The 25,124-nt window shown below is 53.9% G+C and overlaps 1 protein-coding gene across 2 annotated transcripts; it reads left to right on the top strand.

Moving 5' to 3' along the window:
* Positions 1–74: 74 nt before the first annotated feature.
* Positions 75–21,049, top strand: ZNF341 (zinc finger protein 341). 2 transcript variants are annotated; one of them, XM_068419634.1, is made up of 16 exons: positions 102–158; positions 254–296; positions 4,573–4,683; positions 5,755–5,942; positions 7,071–7,223; positions 7,921–8,160; positions 9,326–9,521; positions 10,759–10,843; positions 11,888–12,078; positions 13,034–13,227; positions 14,058–14,266; positions 15,572–15,668; positions 17,249–17,381; positions 17,821–17,932; positions 18,746–18,816; positions 19,947–21,049. In XM_068419634.1, exons 1-16 carry the CDS (start codon positions 102–104, stop codon positions 20,459–20,461), a joined length of 2,595 nt encoding a protein of 864 aa, XP_068275735.1. In that variant the 3' UTR covers positions 20,462–21,049. The 2 variants fall into 2 exon arrangements, with proteins under 2 accessions (XP_068275734.1, XP_068275735.1); XM_068419633.1 differs by lacking the exon at positions 254–296 and having other exon boundaries at positions 75–132.
* The last annotated feature ends 4,075 nt before the right edge of the window (positions 21,050–25,124 follow it).

Genomic DNA, 25,124 nt, shown 5'->3' with positions numbered 1-25,124 from the left:
ACCCGGGCCGCGTCGCGTCGCGGGCGGAGGGCGCCCCCTGGTGGCGGCGGCGCTCCCGGTGCCCGCTCCGGCTGGCGGGTCGCGGCCGCCGCGGCTCCAAGATGGCGCAGGCGATCTTCGAGGCGCTGGAAGGTAACGGGGCCGCCGCGACGGGCCCGGCCGGGCCGACAGCGGGGATGCGCCTCTCCTCATCCCCCCCTCTTCCCCCCGCCCGGCGTCACCGCACCGCGCTGCCGCCGCTGCGCGGGATGAGGGGCCGCGGCGGGGCCGCCCCGCGAGGCCTGGCCCGGCGCGGCGCGGGGGGCTCCCGGCAGCGCGAGGCCGCGCCCCGCTCCCCTTTCCCACCCCCCGCGGCGGCGGCGCGCACCGGGGCGGGTCGGCGGTGCGAGCGGCCCCGCGCGGCGGGGGCGGGGCGGGACGCAGCGGGCATCCCCCGTCCCCGCGTCCCTGGGGCACCCCTGTCACCTCCCGGCCCTGTGCCCCGCGGCACCCGTGCCGCCCCCTCCCTGTGCGGCGACGCTTCCCCGCACCGCCCCTCTCAGTGCCCTGTGCATCGGGCAGCCCCCGTTAGCCCGGTGCCTGGCGCCCTGGGGGCACCGCATCGGCCCCCTGCCCCTGTGCCCCCCACCCCGGGGCACCCCATCCCCTCCCTGCCCCTGTGCCCCCCCACCCCAGAGCACCCCATCATCTCCCTGCCCCTGTGCCCTCCACCCCGGGGCACCCCATTGCCTCACTGCCCCTTTGCAGGGTGCCCTGCCACCTCCCCGCCCCTGTGCCCTGCACGTTGGGGCACTCCCATCTCCCCCACCTCTATGCCCAGTAAAGGGGATCACCCATCCCCAGGGCACCCCCGTCACTCACGTGCCCCTCGCCCTCTCATCGCTCCCCGTCCCTGTGCCCAGCACGCTGGGACACCACCGTGCAGCGGGGCACCCTCGTGTCCTGTGTGCTGGGGTCCCCCCATCCTCCCCGCACCCCAGGGCTCACACTGCCGGCCACACTGATGTGCCACGCTCCCCGCCTGCCCCGGGGAGGGTCCCTGGGTGGGTGCTGGCCCCTGCATGTGTGGGTTAGTGTGGGGGGTCTGTGCTGGCAGCACAGCCAGGGCAGCGCCTGGCTTCTCGCCGCTGTGCAGGCGAACGGGTCACACTCACGTTCATCTCAATGTAGCACTGGGACAGTGGGTGTGACAGGCAGGTGCCATCCAAGAGGGACTCTGCTGAGCTGTGGCAGTCTGGCCCTGAGCTCCGGGTGGGCCATTTGGAGAAAAAACTATTTCCCGAGGCGTTTATTTCCTAAATTGGGTTACACACGTATTTTCCTTTGCACGGGGGGACACCACTAAGTGAAAGGCCTTGCAATGGGATCGTCACCCTGTGCTTTGCAAACACCTGCGATCACAGCGGCAGAAAGAAGAGCAAAGAAATGTTTGTCTCTATTTTGTCAGTTTGCTTGGTGCCTTTAACAGCACTCTGTGTATAACCAGGTTCCCTGTTTCCTCTTTGCAATCAGCTCCTCGTTGTGTGGGTTTCCTCGCAGAATTCAGGAGAGCAAAACATTTTAGCGAGTTAAGAGAAAAGCGTGGTTTTCTTTTTAAGGCCACAATAACTGGCAGCTTTTAGAGGCTGAGCTTGTTTGTTTTGTCTTATTGATTCGATTACAAGTCGATGGTGACTTGGCATTCGTGTGCGGCGCTGGGAGCAGCCGTGTCCGCAGCGGGTGCTGTGGGGCCGAGGTGCATCTTCCCCGTCACTAAAGCACCTGGAGCTCGTGTCGGCAGAAAAAAAGACCCAAAGCATGAAATTCGGGGCGTGAGGGAAAAGTAGCACCTGGGTGAAATGGACAGTCTTTTTTTCCCCCTCTCTAAACTGAGAGAAATTTGAAAGGGAAAAAAAAAAGGCACAAATCAGTAGTCTTGTACGTTGATCCTGGCTTCCCCAAATCACTGTGTTTCTGTCAGGCTCTGGGGAAAGCCTGCTGCTGCCAGGAGAGGGGAGATGGCTTTTTTTTTATGTTTCATGACTCTGAAGAACATCCTACAGACCGGTGCTGGCTGGAATCAGTGCAGGATCGCTCTGAAGCTTTCTCCTGTGGTCCATGAATGTCCGTGAATGGCATCTGTGTAACCAAGTGACTCTGCCTGCTCGTCTTCATGGGTCACTACACCTTGAACTTGGTGATTTCCCTCTGCGTTAAGTGTGGCGTCGTGCATTTACCTTCTGAAACCTCAGGGACTCTGTGGGCATGTGCGTGAATTGCCAGAGGAATGAAGAGCGAGATATTTCTGTTGTCCTGGGCCGCTTTTCTCCAGCAGAAGGCTGAATGCAAGATCAACAGTGCTGCTGCATCATTGTCGCCTGTCTTCAGGTCCTGGCCTCTCCTCAAGCTTCTTCCTGCTAGGGGGATCAAGGCAAACATCTGGCTTTTTTACTTGAAAGATCTGGCTACGTGCCAGAAGGAAACCCAGTTGTGTGGTGCCAGGCACATCAAGAGCGGCGTTCTTGATGCGAGCGGTTCTGAATTGTCCCCGTAATATATTAAACCTGAATTTTTGTTCCCCTTTTTCCTTTTGTGTCCTGCTACCTTGCTTCTGCTGAAGAATGGCTGCTCCGTTTCACTTTCTGCTTCGGATGTGCCAACAAGAGCCTGCAGCGCTGCCTTTGCACTTGACCAGGAGTTTGTTTGTAGACGAGGAGGCATATTTTAAAGCAGGGCTTCGGCCAGTAGGAGAAGATCCCCCCAGGAGTGCTCCAGCGGCGTTCTGCTGGCGGGGCTGTCCTACAGGGCTGGTTGCAGCTCTCTGCAGGAGCGAAGGCTTGCAGAACTGGACCTGCAGCTTTGCTGTGCCTCTGATTTATGTGAAAGGGTTCCCACAGGCACGGTGGGAATTTTATGGCAGCGTGTGAAGCAGTGTGAGCTGCTGCTTTCCGGTAGCTGCTTGTGCCCGCCTCTCCCCGGCAGCTGGAGGACGGTGCTCTCCTCTCTCCCAAGGGCACGTGCAGCGTTTGCGACCTCTTCTTGGTGAAATGTGATCGATGAAAAAGATGTTCATGGAGTCTTAGTGTTACTCACTTCACGCTGGAGATGCGGGAGAAATGAGTATTTACATTGTCTTTAAAATGCCACGTGTTATGTGGGTGCTCCCCCTCGGGAAGGGAACGTCCCAGGTGTCCAGGAGAAATTTTAAAATGACAAGAAGAACTTGTGATGGGTCGATGAGGGGTTGTTTCTGCTGCGCTGTTCCTTTATGCTGTGATCTGTTACGGCGTTTCGCTGTCCTTCCTGGTGCTGTTTGCTGAGCGAGCTCCCATCAGGAGCTGTCCTCACCTCACTGCTTGGGAATGATCAGACCGATAGATTTTACTGTGGCACATCATTCTGAGTTCAGAGCTTTACGGTTTTGTTTTGCAAAGATCTTGAAGAAAGGGGAAAAGCAACCTAAGAACCCCCCACCTTTCTTCTCTCCTTTAATCCACAAGGTATAACACACAACCCTGGCATGATGTTTGTTTTGTTTGTAGGTTCCTTGTCATAAAGGAGTGGTAGGGAGGAGTGGTGCATCAAAATCACCCCTTTTCACTCATTTTTTTTCCATAATCAGATAGTTCTACGTATCTTTACAGCTGATTTCTAAAAAGAAAGAGTGTGTCAGGCTTAATCCACTGGTCGCATGCTGCTGGCCAGGTTGTCTCCCTAGAGAGTATTCCCCAGCCCCTCTATTTATCTGGAATATTTTAGAACGTTTTAGCTGTAGTGAAAAATACTTGTGCCAAAGCAAGTGAGGCGATTCTGACAACAAATCTGGCTGGGGGTGTGTGCCCTCGTGGAGTCCCGAGGGAAATGGAAATGAGAGGGAGCAACTGGCAGCTCTTGTGTGAGAGGTGCCTGCAGAGGAGCGCGGTGCTGGGAGTGGAAGGAGCCCCAGTCCAGCTCTCCTGCGTGTCCTAGGACCAGGGTGGCAGCGGGTGGCTGAGCAGTTTCCCCCCACAGCATCTCTCCCAGGAGCCCATGTTTAATATTTCCTTCTTAAAGCTGTGTCTAAATGCTCTTGCAGTTCATAGCCCTGGGTCTGATCAGCTCCGGGAACGCTGATCTTGTTCAGGCATTTCTAACGCCGCTGCTGAGGCAGAGCTGCTGCACACCAAAGATTTTGTCTTCATCGAGCTCAGTGGCTTTCTGTGCTGCATCACGCTGGGTCCCCAAGGAGATCCGTCCAGGCTGCTACCCGGTCTGGCCTGTGACATCCCAAATATCTACTTCTTACCTCTTTTCATGCCTGCTGTTTGTAAGCATCCTTCCTCCCTGCAGCAAGTGCCTGAAATCAAGGCCTCATCCGGCTTTCCTTGCCCTTCTTGTATCGAAGGAGTGTGCAGAGACAGGTGGGAGTGTTGCTTTAGTACGATAGTTAATGCCGTGGGGTAGAGGGGGGTGAGATGTGAGAGTGGCTCTGCAGGAGCAGGCAGCAGCCGGCGAGCAGCTTCCCTCCATGACTCGTGAGCGAGCTCCTGGTGCCCGAGCGCTCCATGTTCAGGCCACGCTCGATTTACCATCCGTGCTTGTGTCTCCTTTCAGGAATGGATAATCAGACGGTGCTGGCTGTGCAGTCCTTGCTGGATGGTCAGGGAGGTGTGACGGATCCATCTGCTCAAAGTGTCAACTCCTCCGCCGCCATCCAGTCGATGGGTGAGTCCTGGTAGCACCGGGAGAGGGGGGCAGGGGCTACAGGTCTCTTCCTCCAGCGTACTCCCGTGACTGTCAGAACAGTGGCTGTAGGTGTAGGGCACGGCTACAAGTGTCGGGAGCCCTCGGCAGGACCAGGCAGAGCAGGAGGAAGGGGGCAGGTGCCCAAGTGAGTTGGTCGTGGCAATTGGACCACGCATTGACAATAAAGGCACGAAAGGAGGGAGCAGCCGCTCTCCCTGCCGCTGGGGCTTGTTACTGTTCACATTTTTTTATTTAATGAGCCATTCCTTATCCTCTGGGGATGTACGGCTGCTCCAGTCATTGAGCATCTCATCTGTGTGAATGAATATGGAAACTGGTGCTCGACCAGGACTCGCTGGGTGGATACCAAGTTACCCTCTGGAGGAGTTACAGTCTGTGTCCCCAAAAACGTTCTGCTTCAGGCTGTGAATCAGACAGGAGTTACAGCCTTGTGAGTCCGACTGGATCAAGTGCAGAATGGTGTGTGCTTGTGTGGTTTGCTAACGCTGCAAATTTCATCCAGGACATGGTAACTGGGTTGTCGTCTTTCTGCTTCTAACATCAAGCAGAGGTGCCAAAGACCAGCAGTCTTGTGGGGAGGTGGCTTTTGAACACAAGCTGCCATTGACTTCTCTTCCTTTGTGCAAGCTGAGTAATAAAATCTGCCTCAGCCAGCATGATGCAGGTGCTTTGGAAGAAGCTGTTTTGACTAAAGCAGAGGGTGCTACAGGAGCAAGGCTGGGCTGGTTGTTCATGTCTGGGGGATGAGAAGACAGAGAACAGGATTCAGTTTGTCTCAGGGAGACGGTGGGTTTCATATATGGGAGCAGGGCTGAGGTGGGCTCAATTGCAACAATTGGCTTTAAGGGAGAGCTTGGGACTGGGGAGGAGGGACAGTTTGGCCCTAGCAGCTGATCTCCCCTGATGATGATGTCCTTGAGGTGCTAAGATCCAAAAGGTGTCTGTTTCCCTGTGGCTGTGGTTGTTAGGTGTAGCACTGGGGAATCCACAAGAAAGCCTGCAGCAGTGATCTGGTCCTCTTAATTGCAGATGACGAAGATGTGTTCCTCTGTGGGAAATGTAAGAAGCAGTTCAACTCCCTGCCTGCCTTCATGACCCACAAGAGAGAGCAGTGCCAGGGAAACGCCCCTTCCCTCTCCACGGTCTCACTGGCCACCAACAGTGTGTACACCCCCTCCATCACGTCGGTGCAGCAGGCTCCGAGCGCCAGCCGGCAGGTACCGTGCTGTGGGCAGAGGCTCTACTGCTCTGTCGCCGTGGTTTTGGGAGTGGGGGGGACCTCCAGGTGATGCTTTTAGATCCAGCGACACCTCATGACTGACCTCTCTTCTGGGAAGCTCAGTTGTGGTCCTCTTGGCTTTTGACCTCATGGTTAAAGCTGCCTGGTCCTCTGCAGTGAGGTGTCCTTCAGCCCAAGTGTCTGGTAGCCCTTTTTTCAGGATGGGAGGGGTTTCATATTGTGTCTGTGCTACAGACAGACTTTGGTTCTGCTGGAGAGCCCCAGTGCCACAGCCTGGCGGGCTGCCCACGTGCCTGGGTGCACGCTGTGCGGTGCTCAGGGTGGAACAGCTCTCACTGTCCCCTGGGCCGTGGTCTGGCTTGTGGGCAGAAGAGGAGGGCGATGTCTGGCAGCCTCATCCCTGCATCCCTCTTCCCAGTCTCCTGCAGATAAGTCCACATAACGTGGTGTGACGAGCGTTAAGGGAATATCCTCTCTGGAGTAACGCTCCCCCGACAGACTTCTCGGGAGCGAATCCCCTGTGCATGACATGTGCTGTGCCTGCAATTGTGGTCGTTTCCAAAGTGCTTTCAAACCAACTGCTTTTTTCAAGTTAACTTAGTGCCAGTGGACGGTGCTGCCCGGGGCTGCAAACACAAGTTGTTTCCACCCAGAAAATGGGACAGCCACCCTCCCCTCCTGTAATCCAACTCCAGTCTGAAGAGATGAGCCTGATGTTCACCATCTGCAGCCAGAGCAGCCTCCCGCAGTTCTCCACCTTCCCTAGCTGGTGCAAGCACCCAGGAAAGGCCTAAACTTGTCTGCGACCAGTTTGTCCTGCAGATCTTGTTTAATAACCCCTGATTTGAATTGTAGCCACTGGCCACTTTCCCGAGCCAGTGTGATATTTTTTACCTCCTTTTCTGAAGAACATTTCTGGAGCTCCATTATTGTTACAGCTAGAAACTACCTTGAACCCTGCAGGAAGCTGTAGATAATTACTGTGGCTCACCAGAAGCTGTGAAAGCAGAGACTCCGAGGTTCAGTAAAAAGCAGTGTCATCATTTTTTGTTCATTATTTTGTCCTGTTACTGGTCAACAAATGCATCTTTTTTTTTTCTTTCAGCAAATTTCTACGTACATCACCGTTCCCCCATCGCCTTTGATCCAGACCCTGGTGCAGGGGAACATCTTAGTCAGCGATGAGGTGCTGATGTCGGCCATGTCTGCTTTTACATCCTTGGACCAGCCCATGCCGACGGTGCAGCCCCCGGCACAGGTAAGGGGCATGTGTGGGCCCAGGGAGTCCCACTGCGTGGGGCTGTGCTTGCACAGCAGGAGAGTCCTGGCAGTCGATCAGACTCTAGAGAGCTGCTTCAGTGCTGAATCCTGGGCACTTTCCCAACGTGACAGCCAGGCTTGGGAAGGAGTGATGGATAAATGACAGGATAGCTCCAGGGCCTGCTGTCTCCTGGTGTCCTTGTTGCTGGATGCCCAAATCTTTGTGACATGGTCTCCCCAGGTTTTTGTTGAGCCCTCATGTAATGGTTGGCTTCCAGAGCCCTTGTCAGTTTGCTCCATGGATCCCTTTCCTCCTGGGACGGTTGTCTGGGGCTCTCCCCAGGGCTGGCCAGGCTGTATACACTCTCCATGCTCTGAAAATGTTCTTTGTAACCAGAAGGATTAAAAGCTTTAAAAACAAAGCAAAAAAAGCAGTGGGGCTTGAGCGCTTGGGTTTTGGGGGAGACAATGTCTAAATGTCTGCCGGCAGGTCATGCCAGCCCTCTGCAAGCCTGCATAGTCTGGTGCAACCTGGCACTTGCACAGTGCTGCGTTGTGTCCAGACATCGTTGCTGTTCCTGCAGGTGCTGTTTTGAATTGGGATTGGGCACGTGTGTGAGGGAGCAGCCCCTCCAACGCATCGCTGCTGCATTTTCAATGTCTTCTCTGTCTCTCTCTCCCTGTTCTGGTTTCAGAGCAGCTTGAATATGCACGCTGGGGCTGGCTACCTCTCCCAGCCCCCCCCGCCTCCGCCTCCCCCGCCGCCACCTCCTCCTCAGCCTCCGCCGCCTCCCCCCCCGAGCATGGGGGCTCCAGGGCAGCCCAGCGCCGGCGGCAGCGGGGTGGTCGAAGTGTACAGTGCGCCTGCTCCTCTGGCAGCAAACAGCACGGTGGAGATCCAGACGCTGGGGATGCAGCCCTATCCGCCCATGGAGGTAAGGCCAGGGGCTGTCTGCAGGGGCTCTGTCCTCCGGGGCCTCTGCTCACAAGCACAGTTGCTCGGGAGTTGCCTGGACTGGAAATGTGGAATTAGAGTCTGGGGAGATGTGTTTGACAATGGTTATTTCCTCTGGGAGAAGGTTCTGAAGAGAAGGATGTTGGCAAGATGATGGGGGTTCTGAGAACAAGAGAAACGGTTAAGAGGGATGGAGGGCTTGGCTGGCGAGGGCTTAGGAGACCTGAATGTCTGCTGTGGTCAAGGGATACATGAAGTGTTGGGAGTGAGAGGGAGCTGAGGTCAGTGGCTCACCTCCCAGAGGGGTGCAGATCACCACCCTGTGCACTGCAGGCTTACGTGGAGAGAAAAATTCAGTCTAAATATCACTGAGCTTGACAAGGCAGCTTTTCCTAAAGAGAGGCACAGGCTGGGCTGGATTTACTGGGGGGTCAGCTGTTTGCAGCCTCCATGTTAGCCCAGAAACAGTGTGACAGATGTTTGTCAGCCTTATCTTTGTCACTGGCATCTGATCTGGAAGTGCCAGTGGTCAGAAACGGACAGGAATGTTGGATACTTAGTGCTCTGTGTTAATTTATCAGGGTGGGCAACAGAAACGCCCTCAAACCATATCGCTCCAGGCTGATGCCTCTGTGTTTTTCTCTAAGCATCCTTTTCTGATATTGGTGCTGACGTAAACAACTGTGCTTTGCCACCTGGAGTTTCCTTCTGCTTTCCTTCCCTGCTGCAGTCCTGCCAGGGCAGGCAGCAGGGCCTGGAGATTCCTGCCTTCGGGGGTGGTGTGAGCCCACAGGGTCAGCAGTGATCATTCTGGTAACCTGCTCCAGAGGGATGAGAAACTCTTCTAGGCATAAGACACAGATGAGGGACTCAACGGCTCCTTCAGAGTGTTTCTTTGCTGTCCTGTTCCTGCTGTAATGATTCCTGGATACTTTGTGATGTTCAGCAGGAGATTTTCACACTGTGCAGGGTTGTCAGTTGTAGTTAGAGACACACTGTTGGACTGGTGAACCAGAAATTTGATCCTATTTGGCAGGAGGCAAAAAACTCAGCCAGGCTAATAGCCTGGTGTGGCAAGTGTTGCTGGAGATAGAGGGTAGGACACAGTATCCTCTGATATCCTCTGATACGTTGTGCTCTTGCAGGTACCGAGCCAGTGTGTGGAAAGTCCCGTGTACCCTTCTCCTCCTGTGTACAGCCCTGGGAAGCAAGGGTTCAAGTCCAAGAGCACCAGCACTCCCCCGCCTTTGACCAGTGCAGGAGGAGGCGGAGTGGTTGGTTTTGATTCCACCTCCGCTGCCAAGAGTCGCCGCTGCAAAAACGAGAGCGGGCTGCAGGAAGGTACGTGTATGTGCCCTGCGCTAACCTGAAGGTCCCCGTGCTTGTCCTGTAGTGGGCTGTCGAGCTACAGGCTCTCCAGGTGCAGTGGGGTGGCACTGGCTGCGCATGCAGCTCCGGAGGAGGAACACGATACCCTGCCTGAGGCTGTCAAGAGCAGATGAAAGTGTTGCCATGCTTCTTGCCTGTCACCTCTGAGCTCACCTGAAGGACTTTCACTGTGCTGCTGCATGGGCAAGCTCGTGCTAAATCTGTGCAGCTGCATGCTTGTTGGATCACACCTGAAATGGGGAGATCCTGCAAAGCAAAGTGTTAGAGTTTGGTCCATTTTAACCCAAGGAGGACTGCCTAGCCGCAAGGCTGGTGGGCTAGATGTGGCCTGGCCCTGAAGACTCTCTTCCCAAGGGCTCAGCAGACCCGTCCCTGCCGTGTGTTTCAATGCCTGTGAAGAAAACACGCCTGTCCCCAGGTGAGGCAGGACAGGGGCATGCCCCATTGCGAGAGGGAGGAGTGTCAGATCCTCCACTGGCCCAGCCTGCCCTTTGCTGGTGTGATGCAAGCACACCTAGCTGAGTGACAAGGGAGGTCGCAGGCGTGAGGTGGAGGAAAGCTCCATGGCCTTCCTCCCCGGGAAGGCTGGGCCTGGGGAGTTACAACCAGACAGGTGCTTGGCTTTGATGTTATTTTCAGAGGTGTGAATGGTCATGCAGGCTGCAGCTCTCAGTCCAGAACTTCCTCGTTCTGCTGGTTCTCGTTTTGCTGGTTTCCATGGGTCTGTACCCCATCATAGTAGACAGAAGATGTGAATGACTGATCTTCTAGATGGGAGAAATATGCATGTGCTCTGGCTGATGGCTGACCTGGGTGAGTTCATAGGAGAGAGACAGAACTGGGGCCCTTTCTCTCACTAACCCCATGTCTTCTCCCAATGACCAACATGCCTTTAAAGTAGGTGCTTTGTAGCACAGCTGGAAGGGTCCCTGGAGAGGTCAATGCCTCAAGGGGATGCCCTGCCACTTCCACTACTACTATCCTCAGTACTTCTAGAGTTAGCTCAGGCTACATTAAATATGTTTGTGCCCATAACCTCTCCCCAGTCTGGCCAGGCAGATCTTATCCTTTCATAAGCCCTTTATTCTTGGTCCTGAAGAGATGTGTCTTGGGGTGAGGGCCCTGTGGCGCAGGGGGGACAGGGCTGTGCCACACGATCTCATTCCTGTGTGTGCTCTTGTTCTTTCAGGCAAACCCAAGTCCCCCAAGCTGAAATGCACTTACTGCGACAAAGCCTTTACCAAGAACTTTGACCTGCAGCAGCACATCAGAAGGTAACGGTGCCACTAGCCCAGACACAGCAGAGTGGCTGGGGTGGAGGTGGGCACAGCCCCTCTGAGGGAGTCTGCGCAGTCCAGTAGACTGTCATGTCAGTCATGACATGACATGACGTTTGTCATGTCCCAGAATCTGTGCTGCGCTGGGAGGTGATCCTTCATCCCCCTTCCTCCAGGACACCTCCCCAGTGGCTGGGGTGAAGGCTGCATCATGCATGTAATCTTTGCTAATTATGGGCTGGGACTGGAGACTTGTTTTTCTCGCTGATGAGACCCTGAAAGCCAAACCTGTTGTCACCTGATCACTGCAGCAGCATCATCTTCACTGCTTGCCTCTGCCCTTTACTCTCCCTCTCTAGCAAGCTGCAGCCTTCGTGTTTGCTGGTGTTAGCAAACCGTAAGCCAAGCTCAGTGTCTACATAGGGAGCTCTTCTCTGGCAGAAGGCAGTTGAATTCTTCAGAGTTTCCCCCAGCGGAGTCTGCTGGACTCAGGACAGATGAGAAGGTGGTTTTGCTCCCCTTCCTGGCCTGGACTCTTCACATGATGTACTCCATGTGTTAGAGTCTGCTTTTTCTCCTGCAGCAGAAGGGCAGGGTAGAAAGACCGTTCTGCTGTGGACAGGGGAGAGCAAACTGAGGGAGATCAGGGGGCTGCAAGCTAGAAGAGACATGTGCAGGGGAGGGATTGCTGACAGGGAAGAAAAGGGTTGTACCCCTGAGAAAGTGATGGGGTCCCCGAGGTCCCTGCAGAAACTCCCAACAGTGAATGCCCTGATGTTGCTGCAGAGCTCTTTTCCTCTCCCACTTCTTCCTTTGATCCGTTGTCATCCCCAGACTGCAAGTGTTTTGCCTGTGCACTCAGGCTTCTCACAATCCATGTACTCCAGTTAATCAGGTCTCAAAGCCCTTGTTTGGCTGGTCCAGGTGCTCACCTGCCAAGCAGAGTGCTAGCGCAGTCCTGCAGCAGCCACCCCACCATGGGCCGTGCCTGGGGGCTGCCTCCTCTCTGCCGGCTGCTGATACGGTGCCTTCTGCCTTCAGTCACACAGGCGAGAAGCCCTTCCAGTGCATCGTGTGTGGCCGAGCCTTTGCCCAGAAGTCCAATGTGAAGAAGCACATGCAAACCCATAAAGTGTGGCCTCCAGGGCTGGGGTGCACTATCTCCCGCAACTCCATCACAGTGCAGGTCATGGCCTTGAATCCCAACCAGCCAGAGGACGAGGAGAACACAGGTTTGCTGCCTGGAGATGGCATGTGCTAGGGGCAGAGCAGTGATGTGAGGAGTCTGCACGTCCCTGCACCTCCACGCAGGGAGGGAGGGGAGACAGGAGCTGTGTGTGCTGTTTGCACTCCTCCCATGGGGTTTAGCAGCACCCACTAGAGAAGCAAGTTGCATTTGCTCGACTTCAGCTGGCAGGTGCATCCTTGGGTACTCCCAGGTGCTAGTGGAGACAGTGGCCCCAAGCTGTGCCGGTATGTGTGTGCAGACAGGGCGAGGTGTCTTCCCCCTTCTCCCTCCCTGGCAGGTGCAGCTTTGGCAGTGCATGAGCCACACTTGGCAGCTCTGGTCTAGTGGCCAGACGACCCGGTGGTTGAGCACAGCCCAGTGCTTTGGCTTGTTTGCAATGTGCAAGTCATGCTGGGGCTTGGTCTGGTCGTGATGGCCACTGAAAATACTTGAGGCAGAGAAGAGCTCCTTGCTGGCAGACTCTGTCTGGATACTCTTTCAGCTGGTGGCCTCAGTCCTGGTGGGAGGGGAGGGAACCCTGTGACAATGTCACGTCTAGGACAAGGCCCCACTGGAGCTGCTCCATGCAGACATGATGGGCTGTGTGCTGCTGGCTGGATCTTACCTCCTGTCTTCTGACAGAGATGGGAGCAAGTCTGGCTCTGGTTCCCTGGCGGGGGCCTGCCCTGCTGATGGCTCCACAGTGCATGATTAGGTACCAGGAAAAAGAGAATGGGTCAAGGAGAGGAAGATCGAGTAGTCAGAGCCCTTGATAATCTGTAGATAAAACGACCTTGTTAGAGAGTGAGATTTGTCTAATCTAAAGAATCTGTCTTTGAAGGGAAGGGAGAGCCTGGCCCCAGAGCCAGGCCTGCTGTGTCTTGCCAGCGTGGCACTTGCATAGCAGCTTTCAGAGCTGTCTCGTGGCAGGCTGTGACTTTCTCTCTCCCTTTCCCCAGGTTTGACTCAGCCCTCAGGGAACCCTGCAGAACCGCCCCAAGACGTGAGCCCCTTGGACGAGAGCGAGGCAGGCAAACTGGAAGCCAAGCAGGTTGTCTTGATCGATAGCTCTTACCAGTGCCAGTTCTGCCCCAGCAAATTCAACACCTATTTCCAGCTCAAATCACACATGACACAGCACAAGAACGAGCAGGTAGGGACAGAGGGTGCCCTGTGTTGGTGGCGAGACTGGGATGGGACCGGCTCCGAGGGTCTCTCCTGAGCCTCTTGCTCTGTAAAGCTGCCAGTGCTTCGCACGCAGCTCAGCTCTCTGCGTGTCTGGGTTGCAGCTGTGTGGTCTGGGTGGCTTTGAAAAGCTCTGCTGCCTCCACCCTGCTGAGTGAGAAGGCAGCCGAGCAAGTTTGGGTGGCTAGAGAAGAAGCAAAGACGCAAAGTTCAAAGTTCTCAGTGTAGGTGGCAGCTCTCAGGTGGTGGGACAGTCACCGCTGGGGTGTTGTGGTCTCACCCACTCGAGCGGTTTCAGGTGCTCACACCAACAGCCCTTTCTCCCACCGTGCTTTCTTAGGGGGGTGCCCTGACAATCTGCATTTGCAGAACGTTCAGCTCCCAGCAGGTTCTGCTGTTGTGTTCACCTGGAGCTCTCAGCCACGTTTTGATGCTGAACTGCTCTGCACTGTTCTTTAAAGAGTCTTCCTCTGAGGAAGGCAGCAGAGGAAGGGGGTGTTGTACCACCACATTGTGTCCTGTCGCAGCGCAGGGTTTCACTGCCGTGCCCTGACTGAGTACTAACAGTCCCCTGGCCATGGGCATGGTGGGATGCTCTGAGAACTGCAGTGCTGCTTTGCTCATAACATCAGCTCAGCTATTGTCCGGCACCGTGGGTCAAGGGGCAGCGGTCCCCTTCTGTAAAGGACCCGGTGGCAATGATCTCCAAAAAGGAAGGCCGCTCTGTCTGCTGGCAGAGGATCCTCCCTGTCTGTTTCCATGGTGTGCCACTCCAGTCACTCGCCCTTCTTCGCCCAGGTGTACAAGTGTGTGGTGAAGACCTGCGCTCAGACCTTCCAGAAGCTGGAGTCCTTCCTCGAGCATATCAAGAGCCACCAGGAGGAGCTGAGCTATCGCTGCCACCTCTGCAGCAAGGACTTCCCTTCCCTGTACGAGCTGGGCGTCCACCAGTACTCCCACAGCCTGCTGCCCCAGCACAGCCCCAAGAAGGATGTGGCCGTGTACAAGTACAGTAGCAATCGGTGCTCACAAGGCTTGTAGGAGTGAGTGGGTGCAGAGTGTGTTTGGCTGAGAGCAGTGGGGACATTAGAGGGAAGAGGGAGGCCATGTATTCAGTGGCCGCAGTTCTTTTGGGCACCCAGGTGGCAAATGGGGGGACCCTCCACCGGGCTGCTAAGGCAGAGCGCTTTGAATGCAAGGAACTGTTCAGAAAGAGTGAAAGGCTGGGATCAGTTACTTGGGAAGATGCCATCACTGCAAGTCCTCTTGTCACCAGTCAAGAATGAGATGGGCACAGCTGAGTTATTTCTCTTATCCCTTTGCTGTGAAGGGGTCTATTACCTGGGAAAACCTTTCTATTAGTATAGAGGGAAAGGGTGAGGAGTTCCACGAAGAGCTCTGGGGAGCTTTTGAAATGCCTGTAGAGACATGTAGGAAGAGTAGGAAGCCCAGAGGATACTGAAGTCACCTGGGAGCTTCATGGAATAAAGAATCTGCTGCTTCTTGCATAGACCATAATTTCTAGTTATGTTTGCGTTGTGGAGCTTCATCCTACAGCTTTGAGTTGAGAGCCCTGCTTATGTTTGAGGAGGTTTTAGTCTGATCTAAGGAAAAGGGGTTTCACAGCAGATACGTGGTGTGAGTGCCTCTCTGTTCGTTGTCGATGGTGCGTGTCCCCATCGCCCGTTACCAGCTTTGGCAGAGGTCCCTGGCAGAAATACTGCCAGGATGTGTGAGAACAGGCAAGTTAGGTGGAGAGGGCCCGGGTGGTGTGGGAGAGGTGGTGGCATGCGCCGAAGCTTTGTTAGATGCCAGAGACCCCACACAGGAGTGTGTCACCTTGTGGCTGCCCAAATGGGTAACGCTGCTGCTGTGCTGTAACCCCACGCTCGGCTCCTTCACTGGGAGCTGCTGTCTGTGTGTGATGAAGATAAAGAAGGTGTTTTAAGTAGGGTGAGGTTGTTACTTGGGGCTTGTTTCCATGAGGAAGCAATGTGGAATATGTGCTCGGGTCCCTGAGTGCTCCATGTGTGTCTGTGTGGAAGAGCACTAGCAATTTAAAGGCTCCTCCACCCAGCGTCTCCCCCTCGTGAAGGATGCCAAGTGTGAGTGTGATCTGGCCATGTGGGTTGCTGAGGTTTCAGAGCACCTGGGTGGTGATGTTATTGTCTGTACCAAACCGACCCTGTCAGAATTAACCTGGAAGGTGGTGGGTGAATGGGCTGGGCAGCCCTGCCTGGGCTCTGCCTGCGGGGTGGGGTTTGCTGGCGGTCGCCTTGTTCACAGGCTCTGTCCTTTCTCTCCACATTCAGATGTGTGAAGTGTGTAAATAAGTACTCCACCCCGGAAGCCCTGGAGCACCATCTGCAGACAGCAACGCACAACTTTCCCTGCCCTCACTGCCAGAAGGTGAGTGGGTGACCGCTGCCTGAGCTGGTCCTGGACACACAGCTAGGGCTCTGAGGGGGACAGGAACCCTCGCTCCCTTTCCTCTCCCTTCCTACCTCAGTACGGACTGGCAGGCTCGCGAGCTGCTTTTCGGAGAGACAGAGGTGACTGCACCCCTGGCCTCCGGCTCTCTGGCCTCACGCAGAGCACGTTCCTCCCTGCAGTGCTGGCTTTTCTCCTGGGTCCTGTTTGCTGAACAGAATTTGTCAGGGGAGCTCCCTTACTCCCACGACAGCACAGGACTGCACCCTCTGGGCTGCTGTCCTTATTTCTTAAAAGCAAGTGTATCAGGAGGAGCGAGGCTGGTTTTGGGAAGTCTTGGAGTGGTGGCAGTGCCTTTGAGCCACCACGCCTGGCTACCTATGGCTGGAAGGTTGGCCATGAAAAGCCCTAGGTCCTGGGGGAGCTCGTACACCTCCGTTGCTGTCCTTATCTCCTGTTGCAACAGAAGTCTCTGGGTTCCCCCTCGTTCCCCTCTTTTGGATGAACGCTCTGTGTCCTTGGCAAAGAGAAACCTGAGTGATGTGACTGGAACAGTGCCCGGGTAGGTTTTGGCTGGAAATACTCTCTTCAGCACAGCCCCTGAGGGGTTTTGAGGGGCAAGATTTTGTGGGATTTGAATTCTAATAAATTATTTTTTGAAATCCAGACTAAAATTTGGACCCTTGCTCCTCTGTTTATAGCAAAGGAAATGAAAATCCTGCAGTGGGGGCAGGGACAATCTCAAAGGAGTGACCACTCTGTACTGAGGTAGCTCAGGAAGGGGAAACGCTCTCCTGCCATGGTTAGTAACCCACTTTCTTTACCTGTCTTCTCTCCGCTTCCCCCACCAGGTGACAGATGCCCCTCTGAGCCTGGGTGGGACTTTCAGCACACAGCACAGGGGTTTGAAAGCCCATTGTCTGCAGCAGTATTTTTTACTTCTGTTTGTGTTCTTACTAATATTGCTGTTTTCTGGAGATGGAGAGCACAGTCCTGGGTACCAGAACTCCTGGCTCTCCTGTGCTCCCCTCAGCTGTGCGCTTGCAGCATCTTCATTAGGAGTTCACTTAGCTTGGGTATTTCCAGTATCCCCATTAGCCAAAGGAACTGTTCATACTGGCTTTATAAAGACCATGAATGGGAGCTGTTGGTAACAGATGATGGGGAAGCACAAACTGAAGTTAATAACTGGGGGAAAGCAGTAACTACTGGGGGTCCGTGCCCAGCCTACTGCTGGTTCCAGTGGGAGACTGGGCATCCATCTGGGGTGCTGGTCCTCAGCAGTCTGGTGTTACAAAATTTAGCAGCAAGGTTTCAGCTGATGTGTTTCTTAAGGATAAGAAGGTTTTGGGTTTTTTGTTGTTGTTGTTGTTTTTTTTAAGCTCTATCTGTATTTTCCTTATGCAAACTAAACGTTTCCTCGGTGCGTCCTCTCCAAGAAAGCCGTCACCATGAGCTGCCTGTGGTTTCTATACCGGCCACACCTCCCGTGCCCATGCAGGCTCAGTGACGTCCCTTGTGTGCTGCTGGCTCTTAGCCTTGTTTTTGTGTGCCAACAGGTATTCCCCTGCGAGAGGTACCTGCGCCGTCACATCCCCACGCACGGCGGGGGCAGCAAGTTCAAGTGCCAGATCTGCAAGAAGTTCTTTCGCCGGGAGCACTACCTCAAGCTGCACGCCCACATCCACTCGGGTACGGGCTCCCCTGGCACCACAGCACTCACTATCTCCATATCACAGTCCTCGCTGTGCTCTGTAATGCCCTGGCTGTTTTCCTGATAACCAGAGTAACAGAGGTGACTGTATGAGGCATTTGTAGTAACATGGGGTTTAGGAAATGTATGGTTTTGGTTTAGCCTCATGCCCAGTTCTGCACCAGTTAGAAGTGGGACACAGAAGTGGCTTCCCCACTGCCCACAGTTACGGAAACTAAGGAAGCTGGCCCTGGAGAGCAGGAGCAGTGCACACTGTGGATTGTATCCACCCATTTACCCATCAGGCAGGGTAGGGAAGCTTGGAGAAGTTTCTAGAGAAGCAGAGAGTGGCACTGCTGCCAGAGTGAATCCTGTATGTGACTAGAGCAGCCCTGTGTGACTGGACTCTCCCTGACTCTTGGTCTCTTTTTTATCCAGGTGAAAAGCCCTTCAAGTGCTCAGTGTGTGATGCAGCTTTCAATCGGAAAGACAAACTCAAGCGACATATGCTGATCCATGAGCCTTTTAAGAAATATAAATGTCCCTTCTCGTACGTAGTGTGTCTCCATCATGGTGGCATGTCTTAATGGGGTTGGGATGGGGTTTGGGATGGAAGGAATGTCTCCTGCAGGTACCCGAGGGTACATGTGTGGCATCTACCAATCCACTGCTTCTCAGGGAGGCAGGAATGCTGTGTGCTGTTGAACTAGGAGCCCAGAAGTCCCAGTTCTTTGTCATTGACTTCCTGTGGGACCACATCATTTCATCTCTGTTCATCAAGCCCTGTAAAATAATGCCTGCCTTCATGGAAGGCTTGGGGGGATAGCACCTGGGGAGCATTGGGAAAGAGGAGGATTATTTGACCACAACGCACAGGGCTGCCTGAATGATGGGCACTCCCCAACTGTCATGTCTCAAAAAGCGCTTGGCAACAGAGGAGCTAATGCACGAGCCAGAGAAAGCCAGGTTTATAAGGTGCATTCCCAAATCCATGGCACAGCCGTGGGCCTTCTGAGATAGCCAAGGCTGACTGGCTTCTCCCTGCTCCAACCACCTTATAGCTCCTTCCAAAGTATTTCTGTCTGCAGCTGGGATCTTGAACCTGCTGCTTTTAGGAGCATTCATAGCGAGACACAAACCATGCATAGTCCAGCAGAAGCCACGTATCCCTGTAGCAGCCTGTTTGTTTCTTGCCCCTCTCCAGAAGGGCTGAAACAGTGGAGCTCCTACTGAGACTGCACTGAGGGACCCATCTGGGTGCTGCTAAGGAGAAGGGTTGTGGGTCTCTTTATGGTCCAGGATGTGTTTATACATCGATCCTCAGTTGGTTCATGCTGCTCACCAGCATTTGTTGTTGTTACAGAAGCCACACGGGCTGCAATAAAGAGTTCAACAGGCCTGACAAGCTGAAGGCTCACATACTGTCCCATTCGGGTAAGTGCAGCCCTGCCCGTGCTGCCAGTGGTTGGGAGGGAAGGGGCTGGGATTCGCTGTGGTGCTGCAGGAAGCACGTACAGAAGGAGTAAGCCTGAGAAACCAGAGATAGCAAACTGTGCAAGTGCTTCTGCTTTATACCCCCAGAAGTGCAGGATGTTCCTCACAGGTGCTTTCCCTGCAGTGTCCCTCCACCCACCGCTCAGCTAACACAGCTACTGTGTAGTTTCCTGTGGGAGAATTTCCCACCCTGTGTGGTACAGTGTTTCCCAGATACAGGCCTAAATTCTTAATATCATTTATTAGCTTTAGATTTTTTCTCTCTCTGTTGCTGCAGGCCTGTTTAAGTGAGCTTGCATTTCCAGCTGTGTCTAAGCTTTGGTCTGTTTTCTAACGCCATATAAATCTGCAGGCAGGGCCTGCTGGCAAGGCGCAGAAACAGAGCTGATTACTCATTATGTTTGCTATGAAATGAATATCCAGAGTGCTCTGCCCACTCCTCCTCAATACCATCTCACATTAAAAAGGAGATCTCCTGGGATTTGATTCCCTTCTCTCTGTGTTCCAAAAATGATGCTCCCACTCCTAATAAAGACAAATAATTTATTCCCATGCCCTAGGGAACGTTCTGACTTTTGTCTCGTGGGGTAAAACTGAAAGTCTTTTCTTGTGCCTGTCGTGTCCAGAGCCCTGCAGAGTGCGATCAGATGGGACTGTGCTGACAGTGCCACGGATGGTTTGTTTCAGACTGTACATTCCCATCCTTGGGAGGAAAAAAAAAGTGAAAATTTTTTTACTTACCAAATACACTTGAAAAAAATCAGAGTTTAAGATTGTTTTGTATTTTTATCACAATTACCTGATTTTTTTCTGCTGATATTTTAATCCTCTTCTTTGAGGCAAGAAATATTACCTTCATAAACACAGACATTCAAAGTGAGGCCACGCAGCCTTTTCTGACTGCAAATTTGCCTGGCACAATGTCTCCTCCCTTTCATCAGGGAACATCTCCTTGGAAGAGGAGATGAAGCTGTCATGCACTCCCTCGCTGCAGTGCAGGTTTTCCTGAAGGTCTGCATTAGGGTGCTGGGTCTCTAACTGAGCTCTCTCTCCTCCGATGCTCTGTGCAGGGATGAAGATCCACAAGTGCCAGTACTGTAACAAGTCCTTCAGCCGACGAGCCCACATGATAGAGCACCAGCGCTCGCACACCGGCAACTACAAATACCGCTGCCCCACCTGCAGCAAAGGCTTCACGCGCCACAAGTACATGAAGGACCACAAGTGCCGGCTGGGCTCACCCAAGGACAAAGACCTGCAGCTCAGGAAGCCCCAGAAGAAGCGGGTGGCGCGGGGGCGCAAGGCGGGCCTTGCCCTCCCCAGCCAGCTGGGTCTGGCAGAGCTGAAGGACGGTGCTGCTGGGGAAAGCCCCCCTGAAGGTGGCCCTAACAAAGAACCATTCCAGGAGTCGGATGCAGTCCTGTCCATTGTGGTTGGTGGGTCAGGAGCTTCTGACTCAGACCTTGTCGTTCCTGGGCAGCCCAACAGCATCACGTCCAATTTGGCCCTGGCAGAGCTGCAGTCTGCCTCAGACGGCCCCTGCACCATGCTGGCTGTCCCCGTTTACATCCAAACAACAGAGTGATGACGTGTAGAGCCACTGTGTGGCTGAGGGCTGCTGCTGGGGCTGTCGGACTCGGTGCTGAAGTTTATCCCCGTGAAATAGACCAAAGCTCTTGTGGGGAGGTAGATGGGTATAGGAGAGAATGGCTTCCAGCTCCACTTGTTCTTCCCATCCTTGGGCAGAGGACTGCTTGGAAGCCACCAACGGCTACAAGGCACTGAAGAGAATGGCTCCATTATTTCTTGTCCCTCTGCATCGCTGGTCAGCCTAGGGCAAGAAAGACTAAGATCCCTGAATCAGGGTAAGAAGGAGGAGCATGCAAACTTGCAACAAACAGAGCTGCTGAGATCAGGTGGCTTTGCAAATCACAGCCTGTCCCATCTGTGGTTTTTCTGGCCTAAAAGCTGTATTGCCCAGTATTTGGGTGGCCTGTCCGAGAGCAAACAATTGATCCTTCCTAGTGGAAGCAAGTTCATCTTGAGATCCTTTGGGAACACTGTTCAGAAATACCCCGATAGACTTATCTCTGGTATCTTTCTCCTCTCTGTCTCTATCAGTAGAAAGATCCCCTTGTCTGTACTACATGTGTTATAAACACCATGGACCTCATGTGCTGTGTGGAGTCGGTGGGTGGGAGCACACGCGTGTGTTGGCTCTTCTCTCCAGTTGATATTCCCTTCACAGTGTTTGTTCTTTTCATGTTTTTTCTCCATATCCGAGGATCTCCAAGTGCCTTAGACATTAACGAGTCAATCCTCGTGACAGTTAAAACGTGACACCTTCTGTGTACAGCGGGGGAGACTAAGGCCTGGGTGAAGTGACCTGTCCAGGGTCACACAGGGAACCTGTGATGCATCCATGAGCCAGTTTTCTAGCATTGGCTCTGGACTAGGTGCTGCGGGGTACTTCTGTGCACCTCTTCTCTGCCAGCTGCTTCCCAGCCTGCACGTTCCCTTAGCTCAGTTCTATGGGCCAGTTGTTAGTGGTTTCAGAGGGTCACTGGCAGGTGGGGCGTTGGTGTGGTTAGGTAGCAAGAAAGTCCGGTGTGACTGGGACAATTTCTTTTGTGTGCTTGGCTTCTCCTCTCTCATTCTGAAGTAGGAGTCCCAAAGCCAGCACGGGAGCATCAAACCCAGGAACTGGAAATCACCGTGGTGCAACGTTGGTAAAGGAGGTTGCTCTGCTCTCGTGTGCTTTCTTCCTGCTCCATGTGTAGGCCAGCCGAGCTGAGCTTTGCCTGGTAAATCTGTGTGAGCTGCGAAGTTGTGTGTAGATGCAAAATGCTGCGTTTCCAGTTTGTCTCTCCAGGGGTGGTGCAGAGCAGAGCACAGGCTGAAACTGGCTACTGAGTCCCCTGCCTTGCTGTCTGGGAAAGGGTGGGTGTTTGTGGCCACTGGAGCAGTCAGCCCAGCATTACTGGTCTGACTGGTCTGGCCTTGATGCCTGCCTGCAACCTGCCTGAGCTCCAGCCCATCGCCTGATCTCAAGGTGCTCTTCATAGAATCATGGAATCATTTTGGTTGGAAAGGACCTTTAAGATCATCAAGTCCAATCATTAACCCAGCACTGCCAGGTCCACCACTAGACCATGTCCCTACCTGTCTCCTTGCAGTGTATTTTACTTAAATCTTAAAAACAGCAGCCTGCAGAGACAGCATGCTGGTGCCGTGGCCATTGTGGCAGCTCCTCCTGGCAGCGTGTGCTCCCAGACTGCACCCAGTCTAATGATGGGTTACGCTGTCACCCCTGGGAGACTGTCACACGGTTCCTGTCAGGATGGGTCCCGCCAACAGTTTGCTTTCTCACTCATTTTCCTAGCTTGCTTTTTGCCCATTTCACTTTTTTGTGATGCTTCTGTACCTCCTCCTCTTGGCGGGTCTTAGGAAACGGAGCACAGGGCTTACAAGGGGAGGCTGGGAGCAGGGGAGTTGTTCAGCCTTTAGAAGAGGTTACGGGAGGTCTTGCTGCTGCCTGCAGCTGCCTAACAGGCGAGGGTGGAGAAGGTAGAACCAGAATCTTCAGAGGTGCATGGGGATGGGACGAGAGTCAGCAGGGACATGTTGGAACACGGCAACTTCTGACTCGATACAAAGAAAAGAAATTTCTTCCAAGAGGGTGGTCAAAGGAAGGCGGCTGCAGAGAGGCCGTGAGATCTCAGTACCTGGTGATACTCCAGATTCGATGGAGCATCCTGCTCTGAGGGGATGTGCTTGGGAGGAGGTGGCTGGGCTGGAGACCTGCAGATGGCCCTTCTGTTTCTGTGCTTCTGTGAAATGTCTTGTCTGCTTTGAAGGAGTTTATTTGCTCACAGTGTTTGTTTTAAATACTTGGCTCTCACAGGAGGGGGGCAGTGTCAGGGAACAGTTTGCTAAATATACTTTTCCTGTTTGCCTCCCCCCTGTATCCACACCATACGGTGTCATTATGTGGTCTCTGACGCTCGCTGCGGTGCTGCAATCGGGTCTGTTTTGAGAGGATGATGTGTGGGTGCAGCACTCTTTCAGCTCAGAGGCACCGTCTGGAGGCCTGGCCCTTCCTTTCTGGCCCCTGCTTTCCACCAGCCCTGCGCCCAGGCCAGCCAGTCTAAATGAGATGCTGAAGCTGGTTTCCACTGGCTACGCTGAGTGTAATTCAAGGAGTGGAAGCAGAGCCACAAAACAGCCTCGTTTGTGACTGTGGGACGTGGGGGCTGAAAGCTGCCGCGCTGTTTGCTTGCTACGCGTTTGCGTGTGTGGTAGTGTTGAACTGAAACAAGTTTTACCAAGTTTTATCTTGAGCATAATCACAGAATCACAGAATCAGTCAGGTTGGAAGAGCCCTCTGGGATCATCGAGTCCAACCATTGCCCTGACACCACCCTGTCAACTAGACCAGGGCACTAAGTGCCATGTCCAGTCTTGTCTTAAACCCCTCCAGAGATGGTGACTCCACCACCTCCCTGGGCAGCCCCTTCCAATGGCTAATGACCCTTGCTGAGAAGAAATTCTTCCTAATGTCCAACCTGAACCTCCCCTGGCGAAGCTTGAGGCTGTGTCCTCTTGTCCTATCACTAGTTGCCCGGGAGAAGAGGCCGACTCCCACTTCACTACAACCTCCCTTCAGGTAGTTGTAGACTGCACTAAGGTCACCTCTGAGCCTCCTCTTCTCCAGGCTAAACACCCCCAGCTCCCTCAGCCGTTCCTCGTAGGTCAGACCCTCCAGACCCTTCACCAGCTTGGTCACCCTCCTCTGGACTCGCTCCAACACCTCAACATCTTTCCTGAACTGCGGGGCCCACTAAGAGGACAATGATTGTCCCCTTAGAGTAACCCTCAGAGTGACGATGTGTAAGAGAGCGTAACAGAGGTCCCTGATCAGCAGAGAGGCTGGGCTGGCTGGCTGTGCAGCTCTTGCCTTTGGAAGCTCTGTGGATGCGAGTCCTACGCATCCGATGGATGCTGCAGCCCCAGGGGACTGGCAGGGGAAGGGATGGGGGACTGCCTGCAAGAGTGGTGGCCCCTGTCCCCAGCGTCCCCGCTGGGCTGGCTGCACTGGAGCAACAGCAGGTCCTGGCAGCCCCTGCAGAGCTGCTCCTGGAGCTTCATTGCGCTTTCTGTGGAAAGGAAAAAAAAAACGCAGTTATTTAAAACACCAACAACCAGCCCCCCTCCTCTGTAGCCATACTGCCTGCAGATTCCATTTTGCCATGGAAGGAAACGTCATGGGAAAGAGAATTTAATTACAAGACTAAATGCTGTCCCTGAGACATGGTGAGTTACGTGCAGTCCCCGGTACTGTTCAGTACGCAGGGACCAGTTGTGCAGGGAAGGTGCCTCATCACAGCAGGCCACCAACTTCAGAAACCCTCTTTCTTCCTTGACGTCCCAGTCTTGTCCAGCTGCTTAAACTCCTCTGTAAACCTGGAGTCAGTTGAGATGTCTACAAGCTCTTCTATTTCCTGCTGGTCAAAAGGGAAGAATTCTACCCAGAATTTTACCCCATTTCTGTTTCTGTAGTGGGGCCATGCCCACTGTTCAGCTGCAGCATCACCTGAGGTGGATCTAAGCTGCTCAGGTCACTGATTTTGTCCCAGCATCTTTCCACAGGACTAGTTCCATCCTGCGTCCTGGGTACAGTTGTTTTCTTTACAAAACAACTGTCAGAAGCATCTTGACATTTTCTGGAAGTTCCCTGGAGTACCCCAGGGTCAGAGCCATCCCCTGGGAGAACTGGAGCTGACACTGGACCAGAACAAAGGTCTGTGGTGCTCAGCATCCACTTCTGACAGCAGGTGTTTATGTGAGAGTAAGAAAAGGGCAGGTAAAAGCTCTGCCTGCCCTTGTACTCTTCCAGCCTCTATGTCAGCAGCTGGGGGCTGTCCTGCCCTGGCAGTGGTTTCTGTAAGCCTCTGTGGACTTTTCTCGTGTATTTTTTTGTCTTTCTTCCGTATCTGCCATTACAACGTTAACAAGGTAGAATGAGGCAGGATCCATTACGCAGCGTTGTTGCTGAACTCCCACCTTGTACAGAAGGAGGCCGTCTTTAATTACCTTACCCTGCGCAGCGCTTTTCCCCACTTGCTGAGGGCCTGAGAAGGCTCTTGCCCAACAAGCACTTGTTCGGTTCATTTTTCCTCTTTGCCATTTGGCGTGTACATCCTGGCCTGTGTTACAGAGCACTAACTAGTCCAACCCTGCTCAAAAGC

This window comes from Nyctibius grandis, chromosome 28, assembly GCF_013368605.1.
Source record: "Nyctibius grandis isolate bNycGra1 chromosome 28, bNycGra1.pri, whole genome shotgun sequence".
Lineage (NCBI taxonomy): Eukaryota > Metazoa > Chordata > Aves > Nyctibiiformes > Nyctibiidae > Nyctibius > Nyctibius grandis.
This window is presented reverse-complemented; position numbering and strand designations above follow the sequence as displayed.